The 17,685-nt window shown below is 41.8% G+C and overlaps 1 protein-coding gene across 2 annotated transcripts in view; it reads right to left on the minus strand.

The window, feature by feature from the left end:
* The window catches only part of CFAP99 (cilia and flagella associated protein 99), an 86,699-nt gene that overhangs the window by 5,907 nt on the left and 63,107 nt on the right, over positions 1-17,685 (minus strand). For both annotated transcript variants that reach the window (XM_050947639.1, XM_050947638.1), the window contains one exon: positions 15,322-15,527. In XM_050947639.1, the coding sequence (XP_050803596.1) occupies positions 15,322-15,527 (206 nt within the window). The remainder of the gene's footprint in view (positions 1-15,321; positions 15,528-17,685) is intronic.

Below are 17,685 nucleotides of genomic sequence, written 5' to 3' on the forward strand. Positions count from 1 at the left end.
CCCACTTACCCCTTTTCATCCTGGCCCACTGGAGCTGAGGTTGGGAGCATGGTTGCGGCTCTTAGAGGAGGGAACATAGACAGTGGTAAGGGGGCCAAGGCTGGGGCAATAGCTTGGGGCAGGGCTGGGAGCAGAGCTTCATCCAGGGGCCAGGGCTGGGAGTTGGGCCCTGGCATGGGGCTGGTAGCAGAGCCCTCAGCGAAGGGCCAGCAACTGGAGCCAGGGCCAGGAGCAGAGCTGGAAGGTGCTCCCTCCCTGCCCCCCAAGGGGGCTAGCCAAGGCCCCTGTACCCACCTGGGAGCATTCCTCTGTGCCGCCCTGGGGGGGGGTGCACCCTACAGCTTGGGGACCTCTGAGCTAGGGTGACCAGATAGCAAGTGTAAAAAATCAGGACAGAAGGTGGGGTGAAAGGCACCTATAGAAGACAAAGTCCCAAATATCAGGATTGTCTGTCTTTATAAAATCGGGATATCTGGTCACCCTACATGTACCCCAATGGTGTAGAAGAGACAATGTAGCAATAAAGTAACAAGCAAGAGAGTGGAAGAAATGTTGGGGAACCTACTTTATTTAACACTCTCCTTCCGTTTTTCCCCCGCTGCTACCCCTACTTTGCTACCTGCTTGGAGTATACGCTGTATCAGTTTATGCTCACTTAGGGCTTGTCTATATGAACACGTAGTTCACAGTGAGCAGAAATGTAAATCTATCTTGCCCTAGCTTGCTGCACACTGAAGCCATGTCTACACTTACTGGTAGATCGGTATTGCTGCGATCAATGCAGTGGTGTTGATTTAGTGGCTCTCGTGAAGACCTGCTAAATAGATATCAGAGCGCTTCTGGTCAACTCTGGTGCTCCAGCACCCTGAGAAGCATACGGGAAGTCATCTCCCGTAGACACAACATGGTTTAGACACCATGGTAAGTCGACCTAAGCTATGTCAATTTCAGTCACATTATTCACATAACTGGAGTAGCATAACAGGTCAACTTACCCCAATAGTATAGACAAGGCCTAACTGTCCATATGAACTGCTGGCGGGAACTTAACCTTTCTACTCTTGTTTCAAAACTAAATGTTTATATAGACAAGTCCTTACTTCCTATAACCTCAACTTACTAACACCCCTTGTTGGGTAGGCTACTCCAACTTACATTCATATATTCACTTACTGACATGTAACTTGCACTTCTATTTACATCATCTTTGAATTTGGCTCAGTGACTAGCTTCAGATCACAGTATTAAGATCACATTCTGGACAGTTATACCTTCCAGGTAAAATTCAAACTTAAAGTAAGAGGTTGGAACGCTACTGAAGCTAATGGCATCACAACTGCTTATACCAGGTTTGATCTGGCCCTTTCTCTCAGTTGATAGGGCCAGGGCTGCCCAGAGGATTAAGGGGCCTGGGGCAAAGCAGGGGAGCGGGCATAAAAAAAGGCACCACTCGCTGAAGTGCTTGTACTCACCAGGTGGCCTTCTGAGTCTTCAGTGGCGGTGGCGGTGGGTCCTTCACTTGTTCCACATCTTCAGCAGCACTGAAGGACCCGCTGCTGAAGTGCCACTGAAGACCCGGAGCGAGCGAAGGGACCGCTGCTGAAGTGCTGCCGAAGACCCAGACCACCGCTGGGTGAGAAAAAATTAAAAAGGTGCCTGTAGCCAGGGAAAGGTTTCTTGCCTAGGGCTCACGGGGCCCTTGTGGGGCCCAGGGCAAATTGACCCACTTGTCCCGCCCCCCCGGGAGGCCCTGGATAGGGCTAATGGAACTTGTTTGTGATGATCACAGGTACATTTAACTGTTGAGCACTGAGTTTTGTAAAAGGATTTATGTGGTGCAGTATTTCTCAAATGATTTTCCTGAAAATTTGAACAAAATAGCTATTTACCTGTCTAAGGCAGGGTGTGTGTTGGTGCTCTGCTTGGCTAATAGCAAATGTAGCTGTTACTCGGAGTGTGTAAAAGGGCCAAACCTGTGGAAATGTTTAATACAATATAAATATATCCTCCCTATCCCCCCCCCCAGTTCTTATTCTTCAATCTTTTTAGTGTAACCCAGACTCTTTCAAGGGACTAGGGTAATTGATAAACAAACATAAGGTCTCCTTCTCAGAGGTGCTTTTCCTCCAGGCTCTGAGATCACTGTGTCACCACAGAAGGTCTATATCAAATCCCTTAGAGATTCAGACACTCCCCATCCCTTAGAGAGGCTGTTTTCGGCCATCCTGTTCTCTTCAAGTCTCTTGTTATTCAAAGGGTAGGAAGTGCTTTGTACAGCCAGTCCCTTTTATAGCAGACATTCCCGGGGTTCGAGACTACAGGCTCAGCAGTCCTCAAGAACTGAGTGAAAAGGAGCTTTGATCCAACTGATGCTTTGAAGTTCAATCTTGGCCGTAAATAAGGGCAGCCATTTAGATTTGCTTCCTACATGTGTAGCTGCCTTCCTCAAACTCTCCCTGAAGTGCCATATTTCTTGCTCTAAAAACTACACCTGGGCTTGGGGTAAGGAATGAAGTAATGACCACACCTCTACCACCAAGATGGCCCACTGCTTGGATGAGATCAGCTTATGAATGAAGAGAAGCTCGCTGAAACTGAACCTGAGCAAAACAGAGGTAACACTGATGTGCAGAAGAAAGTATTTTTAAGAGCTTGCTGCCACGGTGCATCCTTCTTTGGTTGAAGATTCACATCCATAATTGGTCACTTCAATCTGTAGTCTCTTGGATTCCTTGCTGATGCTGAGCTCTTGAATAGCAACAGCTGTGAGTAAAATAAGACAGTCTTTCTGCCATCTCCAGTTGGATAGAAGACTCTGTCCCATCCTGGCAGATGAAGACCTGGACTGACTTATTCATACCTTTGTCACCTCTCAGCTGGACTACAGCAACGTGATATAACTGGGCATAAAACCTTCAGCACTTATGAAACATCCACTAGTTCAGAACACTGCAGTGCATTTCCTCAGCAATACAGGTTACCATGAGCACATCCCACGTGTCTTCCACTCTTTACACTGGCTTCCCATAGAATGTCAAGTTCAAGATCTCGGTCCTTATCTTCACAGTGCTCCATTGCCTGGGCCCAGGGTATCTAAAAGACTATGTAAAGCTCCAGGACAAAGACTGTGGTCAATGACTCTGCCTCTCTGGCACAACGGAACTCGCTACAATAAAAGGAAAGTTCACATGTTTGGCATGCAGAACTTTCTCCGGGGGTGGTCCAAGACTGTGGAATGAACTACTCCAAGAATTAAGAACCATCACAGTCCTCACCACTTTCCATTCCAAGTACAAGGCACATTTCTTAGATCTTGCCTTCTCTAACATAAACACCAAGCAACCAATATATTTATTAAAAAACCCATAATAATAAAATGAGAAACCCTATGAAAACAAGACACTCCACTGCACATGCCTCTCCCTCTGGAGAGAGGATGAGAGAACAAACAACGCATGTCAGATGTATAGTTACATTGCTTAATGCACCATTGGAAAGTGCTTGGACACAACAGTGATAAGCAGGGCCGGCTCCAGGCACCAGCATTCCAAGCTGGTGCTTGGGGCAGCAATCTGCAAGGGGCCACAATCCCTGTTGTTTTGCCCCCAAGCTGCGTGCCGAATTGCCGCCGCAGGTGGGGGTGGGCAGTCTGTGTGCCCTTAGGGCGGCAGGCGCGTTTCCGTGTCTGCGGCAATTCGGCGGGAGCTTCTATGTTTAGCTGAAGCCGCCCCGGACAGCTAAACGTAGAAGCTGCCACCGAATTGGCGCCGCCATGGAAATGCGCCTGCTGCCCTAAGGGCACAGGGACTGCCCCCCCGCCGGCCTGTGGCGGCAATTCGGCGCGCTGCTTGGAGTGGCGAAAACTGTAAAGCTGGCCCTGGTGATAAGCATGGTATAAAAACCTATACAGAATAGAATAATGCTTCTTCTGCCAGACTTAAAGGGCTGATACATCCCTGTTACTATGAGTTAAATGTCTGATATTATTCTATGATTCTAAAACTTATGCTCTAACATTTAACTTACATGAAAACAGGGGTTATTTCTATTTTCATGGTAATGAGGTATTCTTTCCCAAAAGGTGCTGAAAACATGCTAATTAGTTTTTAGGTAAACACTTAGTGATCAAACAGTCAGTGGAATTGAGCAACAAACCTGTCATTATATGCAAATCAATGTTTTTGTAAACACAGACACAGGAGAAGCAGCAGAAATCCAACGTTATGGAGATCTGGTAGCTAATTCACAGTTAAGGTTGAAAATAGTTGCCTATTACAAGCCCCATATTCAATTCCTCCCCACTATCCCATCATGCACAAAAAAAGCCAGTCCCTGGAAATGTTTTATGTCACACCTTATGCTAAGGTAGACTATTTCTGGAAGGCTTGGGAAAAAAAATCACAAAAGGAGGTTTAAAGTGTTGGAGTTTGTCACACAAGGTACAGACCTTCTGGGACCCAGAGGGAGAGAGCCCAAATGGTCATGGTTCTCCCAGGCCATAGTCTGACATTGCACTCCATATGTTTTATGGAAATATGATTATGAGTGTAAATATGATATAACTGAAATATGCTTTACGCAAAAGGTCTCTTGTAAGGTATCATTACAAAGCTTATAATCTACTGAGTGTGTTCATTCTATTTACATGTATGTATCATTCTTGTATCTGAAGCTAGAAATATGAAGTATAACTCTCAAGTCCGATTGTAATTATGCAAAGTGTGGGTCATTAATAGTGGTTTGGAAGTTTGATAGCTCCCATTGACTAGGACAGTTTGTGGTAAATGGCTCTGTTTACTTGCATACCTCCCTGGGTACATGCGGACTAGCCTTGGAAGAATGAAGAATTAGGTCTCAAAGGACATGTGACCATGTCACATGATGCTGAAATCCATCTTAAATCTGGTGCTTTTCCATTTAGAAGGAGGGGTAGGGATCCAGAGAGACAAAAGATTCCCACCTTGTGCCAAAGCTATAAAAGGGAATGGAACAGAACAAAGGGGGCTGCCAGTCATGAGAAAGTCCCTAGTTACCACCTGAGCTGAAACTAACAAGGAGTGTACCAGCAGAAAGGATTGGGCCAGACTAGGAAGGAGTCCAGTCTGTGAAAGAAGCTTATTGGAACATCTCTGAGGGTGAGATTTACCTGTATTCAGTTTCTTAATGTATTAGGCTTAGATTTGTGTGTTTTGTTTTATTTTGCTTGGTAACTTACTTAGCTCTGTCTGTTATTACTTGAAACCACTTAAAATCCTACTTTTTATACATAATAAAATCACTTGTGTTTATTAATCAACCCAGAGTAAGTGATTAATACCTTGGGGAGCAAACAGCTGTGCATATCTTTCTATCAGTGTTATAGAGGGTGGACAATTCATGAGCTTTATACAGAGTAAAATGGATTTATTTGGGGTTTGAATCCCATTGGGAACTGGGTGTCTGTGTGCTGGACATAGGTAACCTGCTGAGTGGTTTTCAGTTAAAGCCTGCAGCTTTGGGGGCATGGTTCAGACCTGAGTCTGTATGGCAGCAGGCTAGCAAGTCTGGCTCAACAAGACAGGGTTCTGGAGTTCCAAGCTGGCAGGGAAAACAGGCTCAGAGGTAATTTCAGCACATCAGGTGACAGTCCCAAGGGGGTCTCTGTTATTGGACCCGTCACACATAATTTTCTAATAAAATGAGGTGACATCTGTCTGGAATGGGAAAGTGTAGACACAGATGAATCCTTTCAGGAGCTCAAAATGAGAGTGCAGGCAAGTGCACCCAATTTGCTGGAGTATAGTTAGGGTATGTCTACCCTGCATGTGGGAGTGAGCCACCCACCCTGGGTAGACAGATGTGCTAGCTCTGCTCAAGCTAGTGTACCACAGTTATCAGTGTGGGTGTTGCAGCACAGGCAGTGGCATGGACTAGCCACCCAAGCTCAGACTCTGGGGGTTGGGTGAGTTGGTACGCTGGCAGCTAGCTTTTGACACCAACCATTCCACGATGTCCACAGTGCTATTTTTAGCATGTTAGCTCAAGCAGAGCTAGTGTATGTCTGTCCACCGGAGTTGTGAGGCACACTCCAGCTGCCATTTAGACATATCTATAAAGGCTGTTCTGCTTTTAGGGCTGCTGCTGTATGCTCAACATTCCTTAAAGGGGAATTTCAAATGTATGTACTGTTGTTGGTTTATTTTATGATACACACTTTGTTATAGTAGCAGCCCAAGGAACTGAGGGCTTGAAGGAAGGTGTTTAACTTTTGTACTGGTTTCTAAAATAGAACATCAAACCTCTAGTCCACAAGAGGTTTGGGATTCCTCCCCCTTTTTTGGTATAAAAAAGGAGTTATCTGTCCTTTTATGGATAAGATGTGTTTCTGATCTGCTGGAGTCTCTAAATTATTTCCCTACCATAGACTTTTAAAAAGTTTTCCTAACTTTTTGGGGGACCCTGTACAAAATACAGGCAGGAAGGAGTTAAGAACCCACCCTGCCTGCAGACAGCCAAAGTACCATGTCCCAGATCAGCTGTATGGAGAGAGACAAGATAGGTGAGACAATATCTTTTATTAGGCCAACTTCTGTTGGTGGAAGGTGCAAGCTTTCAAGCTTCACAGAACTTTGCTTCACATCTGGGGAAGGTAACCAGTGTCTGACCTAAACACAAATTGGGACATATTGTTAAGCATAAGGGGTTCATATGTGCTGTAGGAGACCACTTAAAATGAAGTGGGCAATTAAGGGTTAGCAGGCTGCTGGCTGCATTACAAATTGATGTAATCATAGAATCATAGAATATCAGGGTTGGAAGAGACCTCAGGAGGTCATCTAGGCCAACCCCCTGCTGAAAGAAGGCCCAATCCCCAACTAAATCATCCCAGCCAGGGCTTTGTCAAGCCTGACCTTAAAAACCTTTAAGGAAGGAAATTCCACCACCTCCCTAGGTAACCCATTCCAGTGCTTCACCACCCTCCTAGTGAAAAAGTTTTTCCTAATATCCAACCTAAACCTCTCCCACTGTAACTTGAGTCCATTACTCCTTATTCTGTCACCTAGTACCCCTGAGAACAGTCTAAATCCATCCTCTTTGGAACCTCCTTTCAGGTAGTTGAAAGCAGCTATCAAATTCCCCCATTCTTCTCTTCTGCAGACTAAACAATCCCAGTTCCCTCAGCCTCTCCTTATAAGTCACGCGATCCATCCTCCTAATCATTTTTGTTGCCCTCCACTGGACTCTTTCTAATTCTTCCATATCCTTCTTGTAGCGTGGGGCCCCAAACTGGACACAGTACTCCAGATGAGGCCTCACCAATGCCGAATAGAGGGGAATGATCATGTCCCTCGATCTGCTGGCAATGCCCATATTTATACAGCCCAAAATGCCGTTAGCCTTCTTGGCAACAAGGGCACACTGTTGACTCATATCCAGCCTCCCGGCCACCTCCTGTCCTGATTTTTTATACTTACTATCTGGTCACCCTACCTACAGGTGATATGGTGTTTTTGTCTTTTATCGTCTTTCTATGTGAGTTCATTTGAGAGCATAGCAATAGTCTGGTTTCACGCATACAGTTGTTGTTGGGGCATTTGATGAACTGGATGAGGTACACCATTTGTTGTGATAAGTATGTGGAGGACCTATGAATCTTGAAAAGTGTGTAGTGTGGGGTACTGATCATAACAGCAGTGGAAGTATGTCTGCAGGTTTTGCATCTGTTGTTCTGCCAGGGGTTGGTGATGCTTCAAGTTGGTATGTCCTGGTGTGTACTTTGGTTTTGCCTAAAACATGCCAATTTATGCACCTAAGGGTGTAGGTAGATACCTGCATTTGAAAATTTGCTTTTTATTTGTGTTATTAAACAATCGAAAACAAATTTAATTAACAAAATTCAAGGAAACGCTCATGGATGAGATTGTTCTATATTACAATAAGAATGGAGTGTCTCTTTGGATTTGCTAGCAATTACAGTCTCAATGACCTAGTGCAATATGGGACTCTGTATTCATAGAACCTTTTTCTATCTTTTCCCATGTTATTCCACTTACTTGTTTCAGCAGGGAAAATGAATGTATGAATTGTTAGCAGCAGTCATTTTAATCTGTAGCAGGGGGTCAACACTGACATTTAAGCACTCTCCATTGTCATGTTGACTGACATCATGTGATGATGCAAGACACTTAAATGACCAAATTCTGGCTCCCTGCTAAAATAATTAAAGTAATACACACCTCACTGTAGCTGGGAAAATTACTGCCACTCATAACAGCAGTTTGCACATCTGCAACAGTATAATCAAAGTTCATTGTTAATGGATTTCCTCTGCTGTTTGCATGTCTAGTGAAGACTTGAACAGTAGGAATTCAGCAGCTAGATCCTACTTACTACAAACACATACTGAAGAATATATATTTATGTATCAAAAACACTCCTCAGATAATATTTTGATGAACCAAAACTTTGCCCCTTCTATGACCAATTGTTTAGCGTTTCTAACTGAGTCTTGGCACAGTCTTCAGTAAAGACAAAGCAAGCAGCTTAGCAGACACCCATACCATAAATGAAGAAATTCCTGCAAAGAAAATTTCCTGGTGGAACAACAAGGTCATTAATGAATGTGTAAAATCCTTTTACATTGTAATATATCTGTGACCTTAGAGGATACACCAACCTAGCCTTGTCAAATCTTGTCTAACATTTTTATGAGCCGTAGCCTTCTTTTTGACTACAAGGAGACTTTGTGACACTTACAAAAGATTTTTGAATGTATTAGGTAAAATTCTACTGCATGTAAAAAACAGCTGAAGCTCCTTTCTTTCCACAAACATAGCTGTGAATTGAAAGGTGATTCCAGGTGAATGTATGCTAATAAGCACATTATAAGCAGATGTCCAGCTTTGCTTTTGAAATCCCATTTACAGTTTACTTGTACTTGTTCTACCTAAACAAGGAGCTTGTTAAACTGTTAAAGGTTAAAATACGCAGGCCAGAAGCTTGGTTCACAGTTATCATAAAGCAATTTTATGGTGCCCAGACAGGGTTAAAAACTGCCACCTGAAAATGCCCCTGCACAGAGGGTGCCCCAGCGATGTGGAACTGGCTTAGACATATGCATCGTGGATATGAATGCCTGGCTGCGAGCATGGTGTCGCCAGGAGGGCTTCGGCTTCCTTGACCACAGGATGCTGTTCCAGGAAGAAGGACTGCTAAGCAGAGGTGGGGTCCACCTATCGAGGAAGGGGAAGAGCATATTTGGATACAGACTGGCTAACCTTGTGAGGAGGGCTTTAAACTAGGTTAGAAGGGGGCAGGTGACCAAAACCCACAGGTAAGTCAAAAACATGGAGACCTGGGAGAAGGGTTGGAATTTGGGGGAGCATGGGCTATTGTAGCAGGAATAAGGGAGAGACAAGACAGAACTGGTGGGGTGGGGAATCAAATCTGTATCTTAGATGTCTGTATGCTAATGCAAGAAGTATGGGGAATAAGCAGGAAGAACTCAAAATGGTAGTAAATAAACATAACTATGATGTATTTGGCATCACAGAGACTTGGTGGGATAATATGCATGACTGGAATATTGGTACAGCTTGCTCAGGAAGGATAGGCAGGGAAAAAGGGGAAGAGGTGTTGCCTTATATATTACAAATGTATACACTTGGACTGAGGTTGAGATGGAAATAGGAAACCAACTTGTTGAAAGTCTCTGGTTAAGGATAAAAGGGATAAAAAACAATGGTGATGTCATGGTAAGGGTCTACTACAGACCACCTAACCAGGAAGCAAGGATGGATGAGGCTTTTTTTAAACAACTAAGAAAATCATCCAAAGCACAGGACTTAGTGGTGGTGGTGGTGGGGGGAAGAGACTTCAACTACTCAAACATCTGTTGAGAAAAAAATACAGCAAGGCACAGATTATCCAACAAGTTCTTGGAATGTATTGAAGACAATTTTTTATTTCAGAAGGTGGAGAAAGCTACTAGGGGAGAGACCGTTCTAGATTTGATTTTGACAAATAGGGAGGAATTGGTTGAGAATTTGAAAGTGGAAGGTAGCTTAAGTGAAAGTGATCATGAAATGGTGAGTTCATGATTCTAAGGAATGGAAGGAGGGAGAACAGCAAAATTAAGACAATAGATTTCAAGAAGGCAGACTTTAGCAAACTCTGGGAGTTGGTAGGTAAGATCCCCTGGCAAGAAAATCTAAGAGGGAAAACAATTGAAGACATTTGGCAGTTTTTCAAAGAGACATTATTAAGGCACAAGAGCAAACTATCCCACTGCCTAGGAAAGATAAGAAATATAGCAAGAGACCACCCTGGCTTAACCAGGAGATCTTCAATGATCTAAAAATCAAAAAAAAGTCCTACAAAAAAGTGGAAACTCAGTCAAATTACACAGGATGAATATAAACGAACACAAGTATGTAGGGACAAAATTAGAAAGGCCAAGGCACAGAACGAGATCAAACTAGCTAGAGACATAAAGGGTAATAAGAAAACATTCTACAAATACATTAGAAGCTAGAGGAAGACCAAGCACGGGGTAGGCCCCTTACTCAATGGGGGGAAGGAGAAACAATAACAGAATATATGAAAATGGCAGAGGTGCTTAATGATGTCTTTGTTTCGGTTTTCACCAAGAAGGTTGGTGGCGATTAGATGTCTCACATAGTGAATGCCAGTGAAAATGAGGTAGGATCAGAGGCTAAAATAGGGAAAGAACAAATTAAAAATTACTTAGATAAGTTAGAAGTCTTTAAGTCACCAGGGCCTGATGAAATTCATCCTAGAATACTCAAGGAGCTGACTGAGGAGATATCTGAGCCATTAGCAATTATCGTTGAAAAGTCATGGAAGACGGGAGACATTCCAGAAGACTGGAAAAGGGCAAATATAGTGCCCATCTATAAAACGGGAAATAACAACAACCTGGGGAATTACAGACCTGTCAGTTAACTTCTGTACCTGGAAAGATAATGGAGCAAATAATTAAGCAATGAATTTGCAAACATCTAGACGATAATAAGGTAATAAGTAACAGTCACCATGGATTTGTCAAGAACGAATCTTGTCAAACAACCTGATAACTTTCTTTGACAGGGTAACAAGCCTTGTGGATGGGAGGAAATGGTAGACTTCGTATATCTTGACTTTAGTAAAGCTTTTGATACTGTCTTACATGACTTTCTCATAAACAAACTAGGGAAATACAACCTAGATGGAGCTACTATAAGGTGAGTGCATAGCTGGTTGGAAAACTGTTCCCAGAGAGTAGTTTTCAGTGGTTCACAGTCCTGCTGGAAGGGCACAACAAGTGGGGTTCTCCAGGGATCTGTTCTGGGTCCGGTTCTGTTCAATATCTTCATCAATCATTTAGATAATGGCATAGAGAATACACTTATTAAGTTTGCGGACAATACCAAACTGGGAGGGGTTGCAAGTGCTTTGGACGATAGGATTATAATTCAAAATGATCTGGAGAAACTGGAGAAATGGTCTGATGTAAATAGGATGAAATTCAATAAGGACAAATGCAAAGTATTCCACTTAGGAAGGAACAATCAGCTGCACACATATAAAATGGGAAATGACTGCCTTCTAAGGAGTACTGTCTAAAGGGATAGTGGGTCATAGTGGACCATAAGCTAAATATGAGTCAACAGTGTAACACTGCTGCAAAAAAAGCACACATAATTCTAAAATGTATTAGCTGGAGTGTTGTAAGCAAGACACAAGAAGTAATTCTTCTGCTCTACTTCATGCTAATTAGGCCTCAGCTGGAGTATTGTGTCCAGTTCTGGGCACCACATTTCAGGAAAGATGTGGACAAATTGGAGAAAGTCCAGAGAAGAGCAACAAAAATCATTAAAGATCTAGAAAACATGACCTATGAAGGAAGATTGAAAACACTGGGTTTGTTTAGTCTGGAAAAGATTAGACAAAGGGTACACGATAACAGTTTTCAAGTACTTAAAAGGTTGTTACAAGGAGGGAGAAAAATTGTTGTTCTTAACCTCTGAGGATAGGACAAGAAGCAATGGGCTTAAGTTGCAGCAAGGGTGGTTTAGGTTGAACATTAGGAAAAAATTCCTAACTGTCAGGATGGTTAAGTACTGGAATAAATTATCTAGGGAGGTTGTGGAATCTCCATCATTGAAGATTTTTAAGAGCAGGTTAGACAAACAGCTGTTAGGGATGTTCTAGATAATATTTAGTCCTGCCATGAGTGCAGGGGACTGTACTAGATGACCTCTGGAGGTGCCTTCTAGTCCTATGATTCTATGACAAGGGCTCTACACCAAGCCTTCCCCCAAACCCCTGGGACAGAGAATATGGAAAGTGTACTGGACTATCACTGTTCTTTGCTTATCACTCATATAGAGGCTCTTGGGAAGGTGAGCCATAAGGCTGCTCTAACTTACACCTGCGGCTGGATCGGCTCATAAACAGCCCAAGAATCTGGGGAGCACACCAGTAGCTTAAAGCCACTTTTGCCTTACTTCTCCCTCCTTGCCCGAAATGCAGGAATGAAATAAATGAGAATCAGGCCTCAGCTGTGCAACCTTGTACATGTGTTTTGCCTCTTCAGGGCTTGTCGGCATGGCAACCTGGTTTTGTGTGATACCGCTGAATGCAGTCAAACACTCAGAAGGGTATGGACTGCTGGTGTGCTCATCTGTAGGCCAATAATTGGAATGTTCTTCCACTTCACATATCATTGCTGATTTCCAAACTGTGCCAACAATACCAGTGGTTAAAGGAACATGGAATGTGCACCTAAAGGCTGATACCCTAATAATTTCTCAGGCTTCACTTTCTGTTTTGTTTGGTATAATCAATTATATGCTCACTTGATATGTTATTTTGTGAATAGCGTAACTCAAATCAACGTAGTTTAGCCCTACTTACCATGGGGTCCATGCTACACAGTATTGACAGGAGATGCTCTCCTGTCGATTGGGTGACCAGACAGCAAGTGTGAAAAATCGGGATGGGAGTAGGGGGGTAATAGGAGGCTATATAAGAAAAAAACCCCAAAATCGTGACTGTCCCTATAAAATCGGGACATCTGGTCACCCTACCTGTCGACTCCTCCTACTCTTCTTGATCCGGTGGAGTACAAGAGTCAACGGGAAAGCGATCTGCAGTTGATCTGGCAAGGCTTCATTAGACCCACTAAATCGATTGCCAATGCATTGATCACCACTCGTCACGGTAAGTATAGATACAAACCCTAAGATACACAATTTAGCCGCTCCACATAGAGAATGAGATTTAAGGAAAGATATTGTGAGGCTAGTGTATTGGTTAGGTGGAAATGAGAAACCACTGTAGTTGCTATCTAGGATGATTCTAATGATATGGAATTGTTTCTGATTAACTAGAAAGTGAATGTTGTGGCGGTAAAGCTACTGTTCCAGATACATGATTTTGGGTCTAAATATTTGGTGCTCAAAATCTATTCACAACAAAGAGCCTGTACCAATATGCTAAGGATACTTTACAACTTGAAATTCAAATTGAGTAGATTTGTATGATGTATATTAATTAGGGCTGTCAAGCGATTAAATAAAATGAATTGTGATTAATCATGTCATTAATTGCACAGTTAAAGAATAATAGAATACCATTTATTTACTTTTTTGGATATTTTCTACATTTTCAAATATATTGATTTCAATTGCACCACAGAATACAAAGTGTACAGAGCTCACTTTATATTTATTTTTATTACAAATATTTGCACCGTAAAAAACAAAAGAAATAGTATATTTCAATTCACCTAATACAAGTACTGTAGTGCAATCTCTTTATAATGAAAGTTGAACTTACACATGTAGAATTATGTACAAAAATAACTGCATTCAAAAATAAAACAATGTAAAACTTTAGAACATACAAGTCCACTCAGTCTTCACCACTTCAGCCAATCAAGTTTGGTTAGAATTTGCAGGAGATAATGCTGCCCGTTTCTTGTTTATGTCACCTGAAAGTGAGAACAGGCATTCACATGGCACTGTTGTAGCCAGCATTGCAAGATATTTATGTGCCAGATGTGCTCAAGATTCATATGTCCCTTCATGTTTCAACCACCATTCCAGAAGACATGCGTCTATCCTGATGATGGGTTCTGCTTGATAACAATCTAAAGCAGAGCGGACTGAAGCATATTCATTTTCATCATCTGAGTCAGATGCCACCAGCAGAAGGTTAATTTTCTTTTTTGGTGGTTTGGGTTCTGTAGTTTCTGTATCAGAGTGTTGCTCTTAAAACATCTGAAAGCATTCTCCACATCTCGTCCCTCTCAGATTTTAGAAGGCACTTCAGATTCTTAAACCTTGTGTAGAGTGCTGTATCTATCCTTAGAAATCTCATATTGGTACCTTCTTTGCATTTTGTCAAATCTGCTGTGAAAGTGTTCTTAAAATGAACACGTGCTGGGTCATCATCCGAGACTGCTATAACATGAAATATATGGCAGAATGCAAGTCAAACAGAACAGGAGACATACAATTTCCCCCAAGGAGTTCAGTCACAAATTTAATTAACACATTATTTTTTTAACGAGCATCATCGGCATGGAAGCATGTCCTCTGGAATGGTGGCCAAAGCATGAAGGGGCATATGAATCTGGCATGTAAATACCTTGCAATGGTGGCTACAAAAGTGTCATGCACATACCTGTTCTCACTTTCAGGTGACTTTGTAAATAAGACGCAGGCAGCAGTATCTCCCGTAAATGTAAACAAAGTTGTTTGTCTTAGCGATTGGCTGAACAAGAAGTAGACTGAGTGGGCTCTGAAGTTTTACATTGTTTTATTTTTGAGTGCAGTTATGTAACAAAAAAAAATCTACATTTGTAAGTTACACTTTCACAATAAAGAGATTGCACTTCAGTACTTGTATGAGGTGAATTGAAAAATACTATTTCTTTTGTTTATCATTTTTACAGTGCAAACATTTGTAATAAATAATAATAATATAAAGTGAGCACTGTGCACTTTGTAGTCTAAGTAGTAACAGAAATCAATATATTTGAAAATGTAGAAAAACATCCAAAAATTCAATAAATGTCTATTGTTTAAGTGCAAATAATAGCAATTAATTTTTTTAATCGCAGTTAATTTTTTGAGTTAATCGCCTGACTTAATTGCAATTAATTGAGAGCCCTAATTTGAACAGCAAGATTGAAATCCTGCCCACATTGAAGTCAATGGCAGAACTCGTATTAAATGGAATCAGGATTTCACCCCAAATCTTTCTTTCTGGCAAATAACAAGATATTAGCAACGATGTAATATTCTAAACATCTCTATGGTATTTTAAACTAACTTTAATGCAGCTGCTCTTCCAAGTGCTGCTCTGAACAGGGAAATCTGCTCCAGTTTGTCTAGAAGAAGTTGTTCCTTGGCTTGTTTTTCATGTATTATCTGGTCTCTCTTCTCTTCCTCTGCCTTCTTCTGTGCTTCTTTCAGTAAAGCTAGACGTTCACGCAGTTCCACTATTGACATTTCACCACTGAAGCCATAGCCAGCAGTCTACAGAAATTCAAAATCAGTGAGTGGAAAGAGAATATTTTGATCACGTTTCAGCTCATATTGACGTCATTGAGAGTTCTGACTTCAATTAAGCAGGATTTGGCCTTAACTTACTTACAAGCTACTTTCTATGGCATAGAAATCATTTTCAGAGATATATCACAGTACATGAGGCTAAAATGTGGCAATACAACTTCTCACCGAAGAAATCTCATTTAGGAAACAAACTGAACTAACCACAAATATAAAAGGCCAGTTTTATCTGGCCAGAAGTGATTCTAGATAACACAACATCCAGTTTTAAGAGGAAGTTTAAAAGGTAACAGCATCATTTTAAAATTGGAAAACTGTGAAGTCTGTAAAACCAGAAGGGAATATACATTCAAATTTAAATACTGAGAGCATTTGTTTGCTATTATCAGTTTTTCCACTTGTGTGGAAGAGTAATCTAACTGCAGATTATAGGCCAGATCCTGCGACATATTGAGCACCTGCATTTAACTGCTGAGGTTACTAGGAGTTAACTGTTCTGCACCTGGCAAGATCAGACCCTTAATGTCCAAGGCCAACATTTTAAAATCTGAGTGCCTAAAGTTAGGCATTGGATTTAGGAGCTCAAAAAGAAGCAGCCAGAGCTTCAGGGGTGCTGAGAAACCACAACCCTCATTGAAGTAAATGGGAGCTGCAGGTGGTCAGCACCTCAGAAAGTCAAGACACTTCTAAACAGAAGTTTAGGGGTTTGATGTTTTTAGCCCAATACCAAGCCATATATGATCAGTAAAACTATCTGCTGTGCAGGAATAGGACCCTTCACATATTTACAGGATCACCCAGCTATTGTACCTCAAAGACTTCTAAAACGCAAACATCAAAATTATGTAATCATCACACTGAGCTTCTAAGCAATCGCTCTTCCAAAAGGACATTGCTGGGTCTTGACACCCTGTGCACCACTACCTCCACCCTGTACTAATGCAATGCATGTGGGTGGGTGTGTGTATATAGACACAAACATTGGGCTTCTGTGTCATTTCCTTTCCAAAACTGCATCAGTTTCACACCAAAAAACTACTATTTTTGTCTATCCTGATGCATTTTAATTTTCACATTTCAAGATGCATATCCTTGAACTATGCCCTCATCTACTGTTTGACCCAGTCAGTACATTGTTGCAGAGTTGTAACACATGAAGTGAAAGGGAAATGCTTTAGTGCAGGATGGAGATTCTGGTGCTGGTGTGTGAACTTAATAGGGAGACTGAGCAATGTCCTTTTTTCGAAGAGGATTTGCTTAGAAGCCCAATGTGGTGATTGAATTTCAGAAATGTTTGAGGGGTGGACCTGGAAGTATATGAAGGGGCTCCTTTTCCTGCACAGTAGATAACACTGCTGTTCAAGTAACTGGAGCGCCACCAAGTGGATAGCTGGGTACATTAAAGATTATGAAAGTAAGTGAGAATTTCATGGACTCAAATTCTATTTCATCTAGATTGAAAGTGTATTTTTACAAAAGAGAAATGCAGGACAAGCAACTAAAATGTACTAACTCAAATCGGAGTCACATCTTAAGCACTACTAGGAAATTATAATGTAAACATGAGAGTTCTAATTCCTTTCTTTATCTGGTTGTAATTTGAGTGGCCAGCTCACTTTTAGCAAACTTACACTTAGCAAGGGCTTCCATTTGGCTTGATTTGGAATGAGTATTTCAAGTATGACTTCAAATGTGTTGTGTTCAGCTGCTGTTTGAATCTCCTCTGAGGAATGAGTTAGATAGGAAACCATATTTAAAGCCAAATACTGCCCTTGAATTAGGGTGACCAGATAGCAAGATTAAAAAATTGGGACGGGGTGAGGAGAGGAGGTAATAGGTGCCTATATAAGAAAAAGCCCCCAAAATTGGGACTGTTCCTATAAAATCGGGACATCTGGTCACCCTACCTTGGATATAAATGGGATCAATGGCAGCTGTATGTGAGGAGCTGACTGCAAAATTTTGCCCACTGTCAATGGCAATGGAATGAACTGGGCCTATAAATGAGAAAGTACTGGAATTCCATCCCTTTCATTTTAATGAACCAGACAATGAGCACTGCTCCACAGCAGTATATGGGATTGAGAAAGCTCTGTAATTCCAAGCCCTGACTACATTAAAGAAC

This window comes from Gopherus flavomarginatus, chromosome 3 (assembly GCF_025201925.1).
Source record: "Gopherus flavomarginatus isolate rGopFla2 chromosome 3, rGopFla2.mat.asm, whole genome shotgun sequence".
Lineage (NCBI taxonomy): Eukaryota > Metazoa > Chordata > Testudines > Testudinidae > Gopherus > Gopherus flavomarginatus.